At 42.7% G+C, this 20,087-nt stretch overlaps 1 protein-coding gene and 1 pseudogene across 4 annotated transcripts in view; one reads left to right on the top strand and one right to left on the bottom strand.

Annotated features, from left to right (window-relative positions):
- Window positions 1-259: 259 nt before the first annotated feature.
- LOC113633259 (tigger transposable element-derived protein 1-like) lies at window positions 260-6,493 on the top strand (annotated as a pseudogene).
- A 12,016-nt stretch (window positions 6,494-18,509) lies between these two features.
- The window catches only part of DPY19L4 (dpy-19 like 4), a 59,320-nt gene continuing 57,742 nt past the window's right edge, over window positions 18,510-20,087 (bottom strand). For all 4 annotated transcript variants that reach the window (XM_027131424.1, XM_027131425.1, XM_027131427.1 and 1 more), the window contains one exon: window positions 18,510-19,539. In XM_027131424.1, the coding sequence (XP_026987225.1) occupies window positions 19,375-19,539 (165 nt within the window). In that variant the 3' untranslated portion in view covers window positions 18,510-19,374. The remainder of the gene's footprint in view (window positions 19,540-20,087) is intronic.

The raw sequence follows: 20,087 nt of genomic DNA, 5'->3' as shown, positions 1-20,087 counted from the left end.
TCATAGGAACCGAGTGGATTTTCTTAGGGAAGTTAGCAGGTTGCCTAGCAACAGCACACTGTCGGGAACTCACACTGCCTGAGAAAATGTGGCACTTCGTCATCCACACTGGCCTCACAGAACTGGGTGGAGGTGGTACCCATCTGTGCGGGGTGCCCCTTGTCCATCGCTAAGACAACAAACTAAGTGCAAAGGGGCTGATCTCTGTGGCCTATAGGCCTGGGTCCCCTTGTCTTTGGCTTCCAGTTGGATTCACCCAATGGGAGGCACTGGCAGGAGAGGAGAGAAGGAGCGGGGGAGAGGTCAGGTATGCACTTCCGGCCCACCCCCACTGCCCTCCCTCGCTGTGGTACCTCACTTTGGGCAATGGCTCCTATCCGGTGGCCCCTCTTCAAGGCTACAGTTCTCCCCTGATTCTAATAACACCCCTGCCTCCTTTGCCTCTTCAGGGCTGACAGTGGCAGCCCTGGGTAATTTTCCATCCTTTGTGGGCCCCTTATGGCCGCCCATACCTCTCTTCAATTAACTGTTTGAGTGTGCTGCTCATCTGTTTCCTGCTGGGATCTTGACTGCTACACTTACGGCTCCTTTGCTGGTGTATTTTCTGGAATAAGAACACTGTGAATCACATTCATAAACTGGGGAGGCCTGGAACCCACCAAGATGGAGATGGATGCAATTAGGCCTCTGCAGCCATTCTTGTCAGTGGCCTGGACGCCGACCACATGATCCAGGTTCCAGGAAAGCAGCAGCCGGCGAGTTATGACAATGGCCCTTGAGGAGCCAGTCACCTTAAATCATACTTTCCCCCTCAAGAGGAAGTCAGATCCCGGGTTAAACTATCTCCACAGACTTAACACGGATGAGCTTAGTTGTGGAATCATAGCTGTTAATTTTAACTTTCCTATTCTTCAGCAGTTTTCACAGTTTTTTTAAAGACAAAAACATTTAATTAATATTTAAAGACAGTGCAATAGAAGAGTCTCAGGAATGTAAAATACATATATGTTTATTTTCTGTGGGCTCTTCTCAGTTACATCATGCTGGTTTTTTTCCTCCAGCTTTGAGAGATAATGGACAAATAAAATTGTATAAATTTAAAGTGTATATGATGATTTGATACACATATTTGTGAAATGATTACCACAATAAAGTTAGTTAACACATCCATTAACTCACATAGTTACCTTTTCTGTGTGTGGGGTTTTAAGACTTCCTCTCTTCGCAAATTTCAAGGACGTATCTAATTCAGCATTGTCAGCTACAGTCACCATGCTGTACATTAGATCCTCAGAACTCATTCATCTTCTGACTGAAAGTTTGTAACCTTTGACCAACGTTTCCTCATTTCTTTCACCCCCTACCCCTGGCAACCACAATTCTACTGTTTCTATGAGTGACTTTTTTAGATTCCACATATAAATGAGATCATGCACTATTTGTCTTTCTCTGCCTGTCTTATTTATTTTGTTTTTTTTGGTGGTACGCAGGCCTCTCACTGTTGTGGCCCCTCCCGCTGCGGAGCACAGGCTCCAGACGCGCAGGCCCAGCGGCCATGGCTCACGGGCCCAGCCGCTCCGCGGCACGTGGGATCTTCCCGGACCGGGGCACAAACCCGTGTCCCCTGCATCGGCAGGCGGACTCTCAACCACTGAGCAACCAGGGAAGCCCCTCTCTGCCTGTCTTATTTCATTCAGCCTCATGCCCTCAAGGTTGATCCATGTTGTCAAAAATGGCAGGATTTCCTTCTTTTTATGGTTGAATAGTATTCTATTGTGTGTGTATATATATATATATATATATATATATATAATGTACTACATGATGGACACTTAGGCTGTTTACATGTCTTGGCTTTTGTGAATAAGTCTTCAATGAATGTAGGGGTGCAGATATCTCTTCCAGATAGTGATTTCTTTCACATTAGCTATACTGACCATGTGCTGGGCACTATATTAAGCATTTTACATCAAACACTTGTTAAAAATCAACAATGAAAAGTAAAAGAGGTTTCATAAGAAAACCCTCTCAAATATTTTAAAACAGCAAGTTTGTCTCTATTTAGAATGGTTTGAAGTTTTGTCTAAAGACAGGAAGTCAGAATGGATAAATGACATGAGTCCTTCCCAAGTTTATTCATTAGGAGTAAGTTCAGCTGTGAGTGACAGAAAATCCAAAACAACAAGAATCAATGAAGACAGAAGTTCAGGGAATTCCCTGGTGGTCTAGTGGTTAGGGCTCAGCACTTTCACTCCTGGTGCCCTGGTTCAATCTCTGGTTGGGGAACTAGGATCCCACAAGCCACGAGGCATGGCCAAAAATTAAAAATAAAAATAAGAGGTTTTTAAAAAAATAAAAAGACAAAGTTCATTTAGCTCTTGTAGGAAAGAGACCCAGAGGTAATATGTCAGAAGCCCAGGCTCCTTTTGTCTTTGTAGCTCTGCTGTCCTCAAAGTGAGGTATTCACCTCATGGTGCGGGATGGCTGCTCCACCTCCAACCATCCTGTTCACATTCTAGCTGGCAGAGAGGGGTGGGGGATTGGACATAGCAGAGGACACTCCACTTCATTTAGGGACACACTAAGAAGTTGCACACACCACTTCTGCTCACATCCCATTGGCCAGCACTTAGTCACATGGCTGCTGTGCCTAGCTGCAAGGGAGGCTGGGAAATGTAGTCATGGTTCTGGGTAACCATGTGCCCAGCGAAAGTACTTGGAGGTATAGTAGTATCCTACTCTAAAGGAAGAAGGGGAGAATGGGTGTTGGGAGACAATTAGCAGTATCTGCCACATCAAACTGGAAAGAGTTTCTTCTCTACTCTTCCTCTACTCTCGTCCCTTGTCTCCATCCTCTTTGCTGCTATCTCTGCCTCAGTTAAAGCCCTTATCATATGTGACCTAATTGCTCCAGTGACCAGCTAACTGGTCCCCCTGCCTTCATCTACACACATCCCCTGCTCTCCTTAAATCCAGCCAGCATTCTGCTGCCATCGGATCTTTCTCTGACATTAATCAGATCGTTTTCAATCTCCCTAAGGATAAAACCCAAAGTCCCCAGCAGGGCATGCAAGACCTGCCAGACCTCGTCCATCTCTTTGATCTCTGGTCTTGCCATGGTCTCAACTCCTTACACCTTGATTCAGTCACACAGACTGATCTACAGCTTCCCAATGGTGCCACATACTCTTCTCTTCGCAGTCTCTCTGCTGGAGCTCACCTAGCCTAATGCAAGGCTGACTTAGAGACTCTGCTCAGACATGGCCTCTTCTGGTCCTCTCCCACCACTGGCCTGTCCGTGCCCCATCCTGTGCTTCCATGGCCCCCATCAGAACATTTACCACACTGCACTTAAAATGTATGTTTACTTGTCATCGCCAAATTTTGTCTCCCTAAAAGCAGGACTTATATTTAGTTCAAGAAAGTTTTCCTGGATGTCTACTACATGGTATCTGCTATGCTAAATAAGCAGCCTGCCGCACAAAGATAAAGACTGGCATAAGCATTTGCTGTTTTTTATGTCCAGAATACACTGAACTTTCTTACACCATTGCACCCAACTCTTCTCTGGAGAACCAGGGACTCAGACTTCACCCCCAGATTCAGAGCTGGGCATGTACTAGTGGAGGACACTCAAGAAGTCTTTGGAAAAGTCTCACATGGTGAGGAACTGAGGCCTCCTCCCAATAGCCATGTGTGTGAGCCATTTAGGAAGAAGATTCTCCAGCCCAATCATGCCTTAGATGACTATAGTCCCTGCCAACATCCTGATCGAAACTTCATGAGACACCCTGAGCCAGAAACACCCAGCCAAGCCACTATCAAATTCCCAATCTAGGGCTTCCCTGGTGGCGCAGTGGTTGAGAGTCCACCTGCCAATGCAGGGGACATGGGTTCATGCCCTGGTCTGGGAAGATCCCACATGCCACAGAGCGGCTGGGCCCGTGGGCCATGGCTGCTGGGCCTACGCGTCTGGAGCCTGTGCTCCGCAACGGGAGAGGCCACAACAGTGAGAGGCCCGCGTACCGCAAAAAAAAACAGTCAACGATTTTGAAGCGCTTCAGGTAAAAGTCCTGGCCAGTCTCTTCTGCTCTTCATTACCTCCTCTCTGAGGCCGGCCTTCACCCTCAGAAAGGAGTCCATTCTTTGATGCAGGTTATAGGTTGAGTTATTTTCCAGACTTTATTTACCAGACTTTGAACATCCTTGGAGAATACAAGCACACCTTCTTTTACTGAGCTTCACTTCACGGTGCTTCACACATAATGCTTTCTTTATACAAATTAGTTTGAGGCAACCGTGCATTGAGCAAGTCTATTGGCACCATTTTCCACAGCATTTGCTCACTTCGTGTCTCTCACATTTTGGTAATTCTCACAACATTTCAAACTTTTCCATTATTATATTTGTTATTGGGGATCAGTTACCTTTGGTGTTACTACTGTTGTTGTTTTGGGGTACCACAAAGCGTGGCCATAATAAGACAGTGAACTTAACAAAAAAAAAAAAAAAAAAACTAGGCTTCTTGCACCAAACAGTTAGCCAACTTGTGAATGTAAAGGAAAAGTTCTTGAAGGAAATTAAAAGTGATGCTTCAGTGAACACTCGAATGATAAGAAAGTAAACAGCCTTATTGCTGACATGGAGAAAGTTTTACTGGTGTGAATAAAAGATCAAACCAGCCACAACATTTCCTTAAGCCAAAACCTAATTCAGAGCAAGGCCCTAACTCTCTTCAATTCTATGAAGGCCGAGAGACGTGAAGAAGCTGCAGAACAAAAGTCTGAAGCTGGTTGGTTCACGAGGTTCAAGGAAAGATGCCAGCTGCAAAACATAAAAGTACAAGGTGAAGCGGCAAGTGCTGGTGTAGAAGCTGCAGCAAGTTACCCAGAAGATCTAACCGAGATAATTCATGAAGGTGGCTACACTAAACAACAGGTTTTCAATGCAGATGAAAGAGCCTTCTATTGGAAGAAGATGCCATCTAGGACTCGCATAGCTCGACAGGAGAAGTCAATGCCTCGCTTAAAACTTCAAACGGCAGGCTGACTCTCTTATTACGGGCAAATACAGCTGGTGGCTTGAAGTTCAAGCCAATGCTCACTTACCACTGAGAAGTCCTGGGGCCCTTAATAATTATGCTAAATCTATTCTGCCTGTGCTCTATAAATGGAATAACAAAGCCTGGATGACGGCACATCTGTTTACAACAAGATTTACTAAATATTTTAAGCCCACTGTTGAGAATTACACCTTAGGAAAAAAGATTCTCTTCCAAATATTACTGCTCATTAATGCACCTGGTCACCCAAGAGGTCTGATGGAGATGTACAGTGAGATTCAAGTTGTTTTCATGCCTGCAAACACAACATCCATTCTGTAGCCCGTCAAGGATCATCTGATCAAGGAGTCATTTTTACTTTCCAGTCTTATTATTTAAGAAACACATTTTGTAAGGCTATAGCTGCCATAGACTGTGATTCCTCTGATTGATATGGGAAAAGTAAATTGAAAATCTTTTGGAAAGGATTCACCATTCTAGATGTCATTAAGAACATTCATGATTCATGGGAAGAGGTCAAAATATCAACATTAACAGGAGCTTGGAAGAAGTTGATTCCAACCCTCATGGATGACTTTGAGGGGTTGAAGACCTAACTGCAGATGTGGTGGAAACAGCAGCAGAACTAGTATTAGAAGTGGAGTCTGGGGGGGGACTTCCCTGGTGGTCCAGTGGTTAAGAATCCGTCTTGCAATGCAGGGGACACCGGTTCCATCCCTGGTCAGGGAACTAAGATCCCACATGACTCGGGGCAACTAAGCCTGCGTGCCATAACTACTGAGCATATGAGCCACAACTAGAAAGACCTCATGCCACAACTACAGAGCCCACACGCTCTAGAGCCCACGCACCACAACTAGAGAGAAGCCCGCACACCGCTACGAAGAGCCCGCGTGCCGCAGCTAAGACCTGACACAGCCAAGAAATAAAATAAATAAATAAAATAAATATTTTTTAAAAGAAGAAGTGGAGTCTGAAGATGCAACTGAATTGCTGCAATCTCATGATAAAACTTTCACGGATGAGGAGTTGTTTCTTATGGATGAGCAAAGAAAGTGGTTTCTTGAGATGGAATCTACTCTTGGTGAAGACGCTATGAAGATAGCTGAAATAACAAAGGATTCAGGATATTACATAAACTTAGTCGATAAAGCAGCACCAGGGTTTGAAAGGACTGACTCCAATTTTGAAAGCAGTTCTGCCGTTGGTAAAATAGTATCAAACAGCATCGCACGTTACAGAGAAATCATTCGTGAAAGGAACAGTCAATCGATGCAGCACACTTCATTACTGTCTTATTTTAAGAAATCGCCACAGCCAACCCAGCCTTCAGCAACCACCATCCTGACCAGTCAGCTGCCGTCAACATCCAGGCAAGAGCCTCCACCTGCAGAAAGATTACAACCCTCTGAAGGCTCAGATGATGGTTAACATTTTTTAGCATTAAAGTTTTTTTTTTGTTTGTTTTTGTTTTTTGCGGTACGCGGGCCTCTCACTGTTGTGGCCTCTCCCGTTGCAGAGCACAGGCTCCAGACGCGCAGGCTCAGCAGCCATGGCTCACGGGCCCAGCCGCTCCACGGCATGTGGGATCTTCCCGGACCGGGGCACGAACCTGTGTCCCCTGCATCGGCAGGCAGACTCTAAACCACTGCGCCACCAGGAAAGCCCAGCATTAAAGTATTTTTAAATTAAGGTATGTATATTGATTTTTTTAAGACATGCTATTGCATATGAACTTAATAGACTACAGTACCACATAAACATAATTTTATTTGCACTAGGAAACCAAAAAACTCATGTGACACTTTACTGTGGTGGTCTGGAACTGAATACCTTCGAGGTATGCCTGTAATCTAATGAATTGAACCCAACCTTCCTTTCAAGAACAAACACCTCTCCTTTTGCTTCAGGCTGGATGGTTCAGCTTTGGCTATTTCACAGAGAGTAGAGTAGGACTTCTAAAAGGAGTTTGATATCATCCACATATTATACAAAAGTCTACCCACATAACTGGTATGAATCTCATTCAGTGTTACAGCTGACTCCAGACTCCATCCCGCCGGGCTGGCAGAAAATGTAACGCAGGTCATTCCTGGGGCTCTCACTCACCTTCCTAGAGGAGTATGAAGCTTTGGGTCTTAACACGATGCCAAAGTTTCTCTCATTCCAGCCCACATGAGCTCTTGGATCTGTGGCTTCCATGCCAAGCATGGTGTCCCCACCAGTACTCCACTCAGCCAGGCCCTGAGGGGCTCTGCCCTCCTCCACACCTGGCACAAGCAGGGGTCTCCCCGACTGGAAGAATCTGCCAGTGCCCTTCCTACCCAACCAAAAAATGCATCCCGCATCCCACCACGTGCTTGAATGGGAGACTATAAAGGGGAAAATAAGGGGTGAAAAGCAAATTTCCCAAGAATCAGTCTTTCCCCCACAAAGTTTTTCCTAAAACTTACCCAAATAGAAGCATGAGAATACCAGGAAGTGAGAACCTCTAATTGCACACTTAAACAACCACCTTTAATATTCTAATAAAAATATTGGTTGTTGCTCCCTTCAAAAAAGGTTTTGTTTTTCTTTCTTTCTTTTATTAATCAAGGTTTGACAAGTTAAACTCCTTGGAAACCATTTTATTACAAGAGAAGCTAAAGAGAAAGAGAAAACGTCGAAATAAAAGTGTTTGCGCTGGAGAGGAAGGCGTCTGTGCGCCTGGGAAACCATTTCCCCTCTCCTAAAACCATCCGCCTCATAGGACTGTTGCGAGGGTTCAAGGAGAGTAAGACCATAAAACAGACAGTTCAGGCTGCACAGAACTTGATAAATCTCGTGTATGTTAATGTTGTTGTTATTACTGCGTGTGGATGGCAACTAGAATCCATCAACACCTAACACAATTTTTCTTTCACTGTAAATGCACGCAGATTTAGAAGCAGCCTGACCATTTTGGCCAAAATTTTAAAAAGCCCTTTCCTGAGATTTTTAAAGGAACACCTAAACCCACAATCTGACTCCAAAGGCCAGAGCGAAGGGCACATCATTTGACTTCCTCCCTTCAACACAGTGGATAATCCCGGTTGTGACCTCAAATTCGGGGGCTGACAGCACTGGACGCAGAGCTCCCTAAACCACAAAACCATTTCTTCTGGCCACAGTCCATGTGGAGAGGTAGGGCCGTGCATTAAGGTTAGACGTGCAGCTATAAATCTCATGCATATTTAGCATTTGGAAACTAAAAATCTGAAAAAGAACAAACAGTGAAAGTCAGACGAGGGGCGGTCCAGTGGTTAGAACTCCGCGCTTTCACTGCCGAGGGCCCGCATTCAATCCCTGGTGGGGAACTAAGATCCCACAAGCCACGGGCACGGCCAAAAAAAAAAAAAAGTCAGATTAGCATGTCCCCTCCCCAGAAAGAAACACAACCCTACCCTGTGCCTTCCCCAAATGGGCAACTGAGAAATTAAGCTTTCTTTTTTTTTTGCCACAATACTTATATTTTATTCTCTCTTCTTCCTAATCGTGTGACTCCCCCCAAATATGCTGAGTTACATCCCCTATCCACCTCCTTATCTTATCAGTAGGAAAAAGATCTGATATGAAAGCGTTGAAGTTAAGCTTCCTAAAGAACCAAACTATCAAGAAAGCTACACTTGAAAACTGATACTTGGCTCACGGTGTCACACTATGCCACGATACCTCTCAAGTACAGCCAAAACGACAAGCTGAGTGTAATTCTGTTAAAGTCAGGCAAGTTTAGCAAGTTTAAAATAACAGTTGAAATAGCAACAGCTATACAAACAAGTACAACTGCTTCAATGAAACGCGACTTGCTGATCTCTTCACTTTTTGGTTTACACCAACTGGCAGCTTACTAACTGTATGCCTGGGGGGTAAAGTAACAGCTGTAGGCACGATTCTCTTCACACACCCAGACAGGGGCTCGGGGCACACCTTGAATAATGGTCTCAGGTCCAAAGGGCATTAGTCAATAGGCACCATGTGAGTTCTCAAAAGAGTTTATGGAAAAACAGAAGCTGAGAAAACAGAAGCAGGGGGGTGCAGTAAGAGCAGAGGGGGTAGGGAAAAGAGGAGTTCTGAAAAAAGCCATCTTTGAATGGCATACACGATAACTGAACAGTGCATATTATGCTTAAGCTAACAGTACCAACTGGCAGAGCTGGAGGCAAGTAAAATTATACCAATTTTTATTTCAAGGTAGTCATTTATTGTAGTACTTATAAATTTTGCAATCACTTAACATGTGTAAAGCTGTGTTACTGGTTTTATCTCTTTCTTTAAAGAAGTGTCACTGATGAAGTTTTTGAGGATAGTGTTCCAACCCTACTTATTCCATAAGCCCTATAGTTTTTCTAAATAAAACTTTTTATGTTGAAATAACTTACAGGAAGTTGCAAAAATAACACAAAGATTCCCCTATATCCTTCACCCAGCTTCTCCCAATGGTGACATCTCATATAGCTGTAGTACAATATCAAAACAGGAAATGGACCTTAGTAGGTTATTGTTAACTATAGGCCTTCTATACATTTTCAGCATTAAAAAAAAAACTGCATTCATTCATGTGTGTGTGTTAAGTGACCCCTTTTGGTGTCATACACACTCTCTCACCTCTCCTCACTACTCCTCCCTTTTCCATTCTACAAGCCAAACTAACCACTTACCTAACCTAACATCCTTATTTCCCTATTCTGAACTCCTCCCCCAGCTATTTTCAATTTATCTTGTGCTACTATATTGATGTAAACTATTTAAAAACCTTTTGGAATAAGCAGGGGAAATTATATATATATATATATATATATATATATATATATATTAAAGCCCTTTATCTGGTTTATGCCTCAACACCTTTACAAAGAAGTCATTCCTTCTTGAGAGCTTCAAGGCTGGTGACCAAGTGGAGATTCAGGGAGAGCTGTGAGCTCAGAGAGGACACGGAAGCTCTGCACTGTTTCATTGCGCCTTGACCTGTGCATCTCTTCCATCTGGCTGTTCCTCAGTTATATCCTTTCATAATAAACTGATCATCTCAAGGAGTATTGGGGCTCAGGGGAGGCTGCCGCCAAATATGCCTAAGTGGCATATTAATTATTTTGCATTAAAGTTACTTAAGAAATAGCTGATACAAGAGGGAGACTGACCCTCCTCCCTGTCCTCCTGAGAGCAGGAACTGAGTCTCCCATGTGAAAGGTTTCCTCCCTGCATCTGGAGGTTAAAAGGACACCCTTATCACCAGAGACACCCACTGCCTGGGCCGCAGGGAGAGCGCGGCCCAGGCTGAGGCCCCAGGCCTTCCTGGAGCAGGGGCGCCCTCCATCCACACTCGACTGCTGCACTTTGCTTTGACTAGGTCTGCTCCTTCTTCCCATCAAGGTGCCTTGAACTCTTCACCAGGTCGTTCCCAGCTCCCAAGTAGGCGCCAAATCTTTCCCATGACCACACTTTGAAGAAAACTTCAGAACAATAAGGGAATCAAAGCCTCACCACTTCCCGACCACCCCGCCCCCAACCTGCATTCTAAGTAGCTGTAGTGGAATTAGTCTCAGAGAAGGTCAACTCTACCAGTAGCGTCCGGGAGAGGGTAGCAATAAGTGAGCGCACCCAAGAGCCAGAGTCCCCCACCGCTCCGGCGGCGCTTCACTCCATCTGTGTTTGCAGCTGCGCCCCAAACTGCTGGCTACTGGCATCCGCCCCATAAAATCAAAACCAACGCTTGCGAACATTAGTGCCTCTGGGAGGACCCAAGAAAGGGCGCGAGCATCACCCACAGGACTCCAGAACTCTCGGGCCCCCCGACTGGCCGCGGACCCCGAGGTCCCAGGCTCTCCCTCTCCGCTTCCCCGGTGCCCCGACGTCGCGCGGCAATCGGCCACCTCCATTCCCCCGGCGGCGGCGATGCAGGCGCAGCCTGGGTAATGGACCCGGGGACCGCGGAGCTGGGACGGCGCCTCGCCGCCCGGCGCCCGCCGGTATCCACGCGGGGAGCGGCGCACCCGCTGCTCCGCCCGCCGGCGGGATTACAGTGTCTACTGGGCAGCTGCACCTCGACGCGCACCTGGTCACGCCCCCGCCGAGGCCCGCGCGAGTCGCAGCCGGGCAGCCGCTGGCCGCCTCCGAGCAGTTCAAACCGGCCGCGCCCCGGACAAGCGCGGACATGGGTCGCTAGGCTGTGCTCCCGAGGCCACCGGCACGAGGTGTGACGCCCTCCAGGGGTCCCGCGGAGGCGACAAGGAGGGGCGGGGCCCGCGACCCTGTGAAGCCGTCTGGGGGAGCGCGGGGCTCTCTGAAGCCCAGGAGGAAAGGAAGAAGCAACGGCAGACGCGGAAACCTGAGACCCAGACGCTCCGGGATGCAGGCAGGAAAGCGGCAGTCTGCGACGGGGATGCCGGAGCTCCCAGACACTAGGACGTGACTCCGCCCCCCGATCCTCAGCAACCAATCCGCTCCCCTCGATTGGCGGCGGGCCCCGCCCCCTGTCCATTCGCTTCTGGGCAATTGGCCACCGAGCCTTTGCAGTTGTTTGCTGCGGGAGGGTTAGGCTTCCCTTCACTTTGTCAACTCGGTTTCCATTAATTAGTGCCAAGCAGTATTCTCTAAATACTCGTCGATTTCAGGATGCCTCGCAGCGTTAACCAACCCGAGGGAGTTGGTCTCAACACAGACCACCCACCAGGGGCGCTTGCCGGGGTGGCCATCCTTGCTGCAGTTGCCTAGATTCCAGGCAGAGGGCCCTTTGTGCACTGTGCAGCTGCACTCAGACGGCTCTAGCTAGAACTGCTACACTGAGATCTCACGTTAGCCTCTATCACATGGTCTCTTGGCTTCTGTTTCCTTTAATAAAGCTTACGCACCTGAGAATAATCTGGGACTGATACTGAACAGGGCTCTTAGCCTTCCCCAGTCAATAGAAATTGATCAGAGGCCAGTCAAGAAATTCAGACAACGCTTTATTGGGGACCCTGCTGCACCAAGGAGAAGCAATAACAAGTAAGCTTCCCTTGCTCACTCCCTGAGGGCGGCGAGCTGCTTCCTTACATGGGGTGATGGTAGGGGTGTGTCCAGGGGTCGGGCCAGAGCGATGACTCAAGTGTTTTGCCCACCCCTTTGGTGGTGGTGTGTGCAGGGGGCATGTGCAGTAGTACCCTGCTTTTGTTCCGGGTTTTCATAAGTGGCGGTTAGTTTGGGGTTTTTTTTGTCTTTTTGTATTTTTTGCTCATAATTCGTCCCAACTGTGCATGCACATAGTTATTTTTAGTCCCTTATAGTTTCTTTGTATCAATATTTTGTAGCTGGAGGAGACGTTTGTCCAGGTACAGGCACTGCAGCAGTGCAGCAAAGGGTCCCAGGTCCCAGCCTGTGTCAACCTCTTGGGCGGAGGTTGCTGCTCAGTTCTTTCTGCCAAAGAGGTCCCCATCTCCTAGATCTCCCATTCCCATAAATCTGAGATAAATGCCAGAAGCCAGCCAAGAGAGCAAATCTAGCTTTAAATCCCAGTTACAACATTTACTTGCTGTATGAACATTATCTGTAAAATGGACATAATAATACTAATTATTCTATAGAGTTGTTAAAGAATTAAATGAAAGAATTATGTCAAAGCATATAGTATAGTGACTAGTACAAAGTAAATGCTCAATAAGTGTTTATTGTTACTAAATATGGCCAGTGGCCTAGTCCAAAAATTCAAGCTAGGCCAGGTTCCCTCTCTCAGAAACTTGAAATGAATCTAATAGATCAAGGCAATTAAAAAATTGGAGTTGAAGCTGAAATGATGCCATGACCCAGATTTAGGAATGGGCCAAGCCAAAGGAATAAAAAAGCAGGAAATGAGTAAGCATAGGTAACTAACTGTTAAGAGAACAGAGGAGATGCAGTGAGATGCAGATGTCTGGTGAGGGACCATGCAGCAAATGAGAGACACTGGTTAACTAACTGTTAAGAGAACAGAGGAGATGCAGTGAGATGCAGATGTCTGGTGAGGGACCATGCAGCAAATGAGAGACACTGGTTACTTAAGAGGTCTTGGCTCCTGATATTTATTTCCACAATGAAACTCCTCCCTCCTTAACTTTTTTTTTTTTTTTCCCGGTACCCAGGCCTCTCACTGTTGTGGTCTCTCCCGTTGCGGAGCACAGGCTCCAGACGCGCAGGCTCAGCGGCCATGGCTCACGGGCCCAGCCGCTCCACGGCATGTGGGATCTTCCCGGACCGGGGCACGAACCCGTGTCCCCTGCATCGGCAGGCGGACTCTCAACCACTGCGCCACCAGGGAAGACCCCTCCTTAACTTTTAAGGTACGTTAACTTCTGCTCTTTGCAAGTGGAAGCGTTTAACTAGAGGATTCCCCAGTTGTGGTTGGAACAAAATGACATGACATCACTTTGTTTCTCTGCTTCCATCTGGATTAAGTTAGCAACTATAAAACAGGAGTTTCCAGCTGGTTCTCTGCTCCAGGGAAGCAGGTAGTGATGAAAAGAAACCAGACCCTAACTCTGGTCATATATACATGTTTCATGTGACTAAAGCAGGATTAATTTCAGAGCTGGTCCTATAAATAAAGTATGACCATGAAAATTCTTTGCATTTCACCATTAAAGATGACTCAAAATTCAAATCCAATCATATAAGGTAATAATAGAATGGCTGAGATTTGTTTATATTAATGCTCACTGAGTAGGGGTAAAAAAGGATCTCAAATTTTTAAAATATTATATATGTCTATCACTTTTTTTGCTTATAAAAATTATAAGTCCTTAGAATCATGTAAATATATATTGCTAGTTACTTGGTCCAATATACTTATATTTTATTTAATAAGTTCATCCTGAGGGCTGTTTTTTTCTCCCCCTTAGGGCTAACTCTTGAAGAATTAATTTCTAATGCAACACTTAATGCTTTTTAAAAGACAATACTGTATAGGAGCTGTGAAAGTGCTTACATTGCTATGTATTAGGAACTGGACAAAAAATGTGAGAAAATAATAGTAAATAATAATAAATTACATTTACAAAACACTAGCTATGTAGCAAGAACTTAAAATGCTTTACTTAAAATCTGATTTTTATTTCTCACCACTTACCCTACAGGGTAAACATTATCCTCATTTCATTGTACTTTGTCACTGTGGTTATGAAATCCACTAAATAGTATTATAACTGAATATTTGCATCAATTACTTGAGCCTATTTTTTCATTTATATAGGACATTTATCAGACTGACAAATAGCCATTCCCGCATTCAATAGCTCTAGCCCCAAGTTTTCAGCTAAGCAATAGTTCTATTAATTCTATTTCTTTAACAATGATACTATCAAGAGAGAAAGTTGATTAGTAGCTACTGTAAATGACCTGCTACATTTTTCTCCAGTCCTTAATAGCCTTAAAGTTTACATATACACTCCCACAGTTGGAATGGCAGCGTGAGGAGCCCCCATGAAAAAACCTAACTGGTGACAATGATTTTTTAAAAAAACAACCACTTAAAAATCTCTGGAGGGCTTCCCTGGTGGCGCAGTGGTTGAGAGTCCGCCTGCCGATGCAGGGAACACGGGTTCGTGCCGCGGTCCGGGAAGATCCCACATGCCGCGGAGCGGCTGGGCCCGTGAGCCATGGCTGCTGAGCCTGCGCGTCCGGAGCCTGTGCTCCGCAACGGGAGAGGCCACAACAGTGAGAGGCCCGCGTACCGCAAAAAACAAAAACAAACAAACAAAAAATATATATATATACGCATTGCTGTAGATGTGATTCAAAAGTCAACATACATAAAATCAGTTGTATTCATCTTTGTTAAATAGCTGTACAAAGCTATTAATTTAAAATATGAAAGGGTTGTTTATGAGATATCTCACACTATAAGTATGGAATGCATATTTCTTTTTGATGCTATTATTCCACTAAATACAGTGGTCAGGTGTTCAGTGTATCTCTTATAAAACTGCACATAAGGGGCTTCCCTGGTGGCGCAGTGGTTAAGAGTTCGCCTGCTAAAAGCAGGGGACACGGGTTTGATCCCTGGTCCAGGAAGATCCCACATGCCGCAGAGCAACTAAGCCTGTGCACCACAACTACTGAGCCTGCGCTCTAGAGCCCGTGAGTCACAACTACTGAGCCCGCGTGCCACTACTGAAGCCCACGCACCTAGAGCCTGTGCTCTGCAGCAGAAGCCACTTCAATGAGAGCCCGCGCACCGCAACGAAGAGTAGCCCCCGCTCGCCGCAACTAGAGAAAAGCCCGCGCACAGCCACAAAGACCCAGTGCAGCCAAAAAAAACTGCACATAAGATTATACATACCAAAATTAGAATGTGGCAAATTCCTAGGGACTTCTAAATAGAAATGATTCAGAGATGCTTTTATGTTAAATTCAGCAAATACGGTTCTAAAATGCTCCTTTTTTTTATTACGGAAAACAAATATAATGCTTAGAAACCTTAATGGATGGAAAATGGCTGAATCAAATACATTCCTTTGCAATTTTCACAACTAACTTTATTTAAAGTATTAATTTTACACATTCCAAAACTAAATAATGAGCTATTATTTCAATAAGAAATTGTTCAATTTTACTTGCAACTTTTCAGAGATGTAATTTTAATACATATTGGGATCTAAAACTATTAGCAAATAGCAACAATAGAGAATGTATATTTTAAAAACTGGACAAATGAGATAATATATTGAGATGTAAATCAGGAAGTAGTTATTTGCTTTACAATAGGTTCATGAATACACAGAATAGTTCATAATATATGCCCTTTAAATATTCATGCATTTAAAATAAATTTACCAAGAAATTGATTTACATACAACTTTTAGAAACCCCAACAATTTTATAAAGAGAGACACTACTTTTACCCACAAAAGACAACAAAATGTTTTAACAGTTCAAAAATAGAAAGGGCCAAAAACCAATTGATTTCCCCAAAACAACAAAGTTTAATAAGATGGCTATTCACTGTTCCTTTCAAGAAATTAACAGCCTATTTTTTTAAAGCATATTTTTCAGCCCCAACTTGTAACCCACTTTGACCTCCATTTCTACTTTTCCTTGAATCAATCTAGACTGTACGGAAGTGTCATAACATTAGGCTTTTAGCAATTTGGGTTAATGTCCTGAAAAAAAAAAGGCTGTGTATATACTCAGAAAGTAATGAAGAAAAAAATTTAGAAGTGCAATGCATACTCCATAGGCTGTAAAACCCTACCAGTCTAACAAAAAGCACCGAGACACAGATGCCAAAGTTAGAGAAAATGTAAACCAGCAGTCAATATCATACACCTTATCAAGTTTTACTTATTCTATTGTTCGGCATTTGAGAAGCTAAATAAATTAATTTAGCAGGCTAGAAATCCCATCACTACCCTTAACAAAGATTTGCTTACCAATGAATTAAAGTTAATAGTGAAAATAGCATAGTGAGGATTCTTTCTCTGTGCTTAATGATGAGGAAAAAGTTACCAAACTTTTCTTATGAAAAAGTAAGAAATGGATAATTTTTTTTTGAAAATAAAAAGTAAACTTTTATTTACTTTTAACCTTCTTATTTTAACCTCCTTATTAAGGCACTTATTTCAATAGTTTTGCAACATCAAGGGCAAAGTATTTATGTTTTGTATTTCTTTGAGAAATTCCTTCTACCCCAAACCCATAAACTTTGCCCCTTTCACAGTAGATCTTTATTGTCATACCTAACAACGGTAAGTTACCCAAATGGAATTACTTGCAGAATTCTTAATCATTTGTTAGTCTACAAATAAGGAAATTAATTAAATGCTCCTGAAAGTTTTCTAGCACTATTGTTTTAACTACAGCTAAAATAGAAGCAAATAAACTTATCTTTCATACTCAGTATTATTATTTCTATAATAAAGTTCACATTTTTCTTTTCAACTGATGCTGAGTGAAAACTTCATTATTTAAAAAATTCAATTAAAAACGGATCCAAATCTATTTTATTTAAGAAATAAGTTGACAGAAGCAAAAGCAACTTACTAATACGTCAAAAACAAAAAACATACAACAATCAAAACTAATTCAGCATATGTGATCATAAAGTAAATCAATAAAAATTCAATTAAATATCTCATGCTACATAGAAAGTAGGTTGTTCTATTTCCCTTTCAAAATATGCGAGCTGGGCTTCCCTGGTGGCGCAGTGGTTGCGAGTCCGCCTGCCGATGCAGGGGACACGGGTTCGTGCCCCGGTCCGGGAGGATCCCACATGCCGCGGAGCGGTTGGGCCCGTGAGCCATGGCCGCTGAGCCTGCGCATCTGGAGCCTGTGCTCCGCAACCGGAGAGACCACAACAGTGAGAGGCCCGCGTACCGCAAAAAAAAAAAAAAAATATGCAAGCTGACTCTTAAATTACATTGTTTTACATGCTCCCTCTAATTGTAAGTACTACCATGTGACTATTCACTGTGTACTTAGGTAACTATGGTAATATTTTCGTAAGGCTTGAAGCTAAATACTAGTGACTCACTATTAAGATGCACAGAGAACCTGAAATAACCTGCCTGTAGCTATCTTAATATAATTGTTAAAAGTTATATAAAAACGTGAAATAAGAATCAATAAAACTAACGCACCAGACATATGACATCAAACAATACTTAAGCTCCAAAAGAACAAAACATCTTAGAGCTAATCTAAGAATGCATGTGCTTTTGTACTTTTAAAATATATGTTACAGAAAATAAAGAAAATGGAAAGATGTTCCTTTCTAACGTAGTAATTCAGAGTAATGAAATTGCAATTTTTACAGCACTCTAACAAGTGAAAAAATTTTAAATCTGTTCACTTAACAGGTGTATAAGGTAAAACTGAATATGTATCCCATCTTATTAAAATGATACATCCATCCTGAATCTCTTTATAAGGCCAAATTAATCATTTAGAATTTCTTTTAATTAATAATTAAAAATATGAAAACATTTAACTTAAAGGAACATAACAGATTGTGGAACTGTGCTCTGAATTTTATTATAATTGTCATTTTGTTCTTAATGTTTAAGACTGTATCATCGTTTCATAAATAACAGCACTTGTGTTTTATCATAAATACACCTCTATGCAGAGGTATGTTAAACAGCATCTGCACATATCTCCAGAAATTGTTGCTCACTTTAGTTGCTCATATTCTCATTCTGATAAAGATTTAATTTTTTACTTAATACTTCAATAGAAAACATGTGAATAGATTATATACTCCATATCCATATTTTTTAAAAACCTAAACAACATACTTTTATTTTTAAATTTTGAACATTCTTTTAAATGTCTGTTTTAAAAAATACATAGGTGGGCTTCCCTGGTGGCGCAGTGGTTGAGAGTCTGCCTGCCGATGCAGGGGACACGGGTTCATGCCCCAGTCCGGGAAGATCCCACACGCCACGGAGTGGCGGGGCCCGTGAGCCATGGCCGCTGAGCCTGCACGTCCGGAGCCTGTGCTCCACAATGGGAGAGGCCACAACAGTGAGAGGCCCGCGTACCGCAAAAAAAACCAACCAACCAACCAAAAAAAAAAACCATAGGTAACAAGAGTTACTGTTTTATCGTGATTAAATTGGTATCAAATTTATGGGCATAAGTGAAAAAACTAACCACTTAATAGTCATAAAGTGATGAAATGCAATATCATACACTGTATATTACTAAGAAAGTGCTCATTTACATAAGCAGCAGATGAGGAGAGCAGTATCATGGAAAATCTGGATATATCTTTATGTATATCCTTAAAAATCACTTTCCTTTATATAATTTCCGTTTTAATTTAAATGCCACAAATTTTCAGTGAACATTTAAGTTAGTTTTTTATTGTAATATTTCAGTTCTATTATACACCATGAAATACCTTCAGAAACTTCCTTGAGGGAAAGAATAATTCTTTCCTTCTATAATTATATCACATTAATTATTTATTAAATCTTATATTTGAGATATATACTCTGACCTTGAAAATATTCAAATTCAAGACTAATGTTATGATGGAATGAAGATTTATGAGGAAAATTTTACAATCGTTTAGAAGGTAAAATCTTTAAAGACCACGTAGCAGTAAGGAAGACACCTGGCTGGAATGACGCAGAGTGGCAGATTTGACATTTTACCAAAGGACAGTAATGTTTGATCTTCTTTCCCCCACAGAATTCTAGATCCAGTTAACAGCAGGAGGGGAAAAGCAGCAGCAACATTTCAAATGTCCATACTCTGATTTCCAAAAGACACCACGTAGGTAGAAGAAAATTGCATTTTACTTCAGGTGGTATAAGTCTTTGAAATGAAGGCTCTGCTATTTTTCAAGACTGAAAGGATATCACAGTGTTGATTTTATACACAAAGTAGGATCTGTTCCAGTACACTCTAGTGAAGTAATTCACATAAGGAGAATAGTTAATTTTGACCTCATGACAAAATCTTCCATGTTTTGAGTAGGTTATCTTGTCACCTTCTTCACAAACCACCTATCAAACGGTATGAAACAAAATATTAAAAAGCTTATTAAGCTTACAGGAGGAATGCAATCAATGTACAAGTGATGATATTTATATGAAGAAATATATTATTGCTAAACATGGACTATCTCACATTGGTTAGCAAACATCTCATATTGTTCAGCAAATAAAAGCCTCTTCATAAGAGTTACCATGTCCACTAAATTCTTGAGCTTCCCATTGAGATTGAGAAATCAGTATAAAGTGTTTTCCAACTTTTAAAAGATTTAATCCTAAAATTTAGAAGGCTATGTCTCCATAGTCTACTATCATTCCTCTGAAGAACCTTATCATGGAGCCTGCCAAGGCTGAGAAATGGACATATACTCTTAACGTATATTCATACTCTTCTCCTTGTGCAGGACTGACTCACATTAGTAAGCAAGTTTCTGTGACTTATCCAGTACAATGCTTTACATTTTCACCTTAATGAGGTTCACTAAGAGAGCTTAGCTAGCTTGAAGAGTTTTCTACAATAAAATACTAAATATTATTCTAATGCCTAGGAAAGATGTCAG

The sequence above is a fragment of the Aethalodelphis obliquidens genome, unplaced genomic scaffold (assembly GCF_003676395.1).
Source record: "Aethalodelphis obliquidens isolate GAN/ISIS:26980383/991018 unplaced genomic scaffold, ASM367639v1 scaffold39, whole genome shotgun sequence".
NCBI classification, from domain to species: domain Eukaryota; kingdom Metazoa; phylum Chordata; class Mammalia; order Artiodactyla; family Delphinidae; genus Aethalodelphis; species Aethalodelphis obliquidens.
The sequence above is the reverse complement of the archived record's forward strand: the minus strand, read 5'-3'. Positions and strand labels throughout refer to the sequence as shown.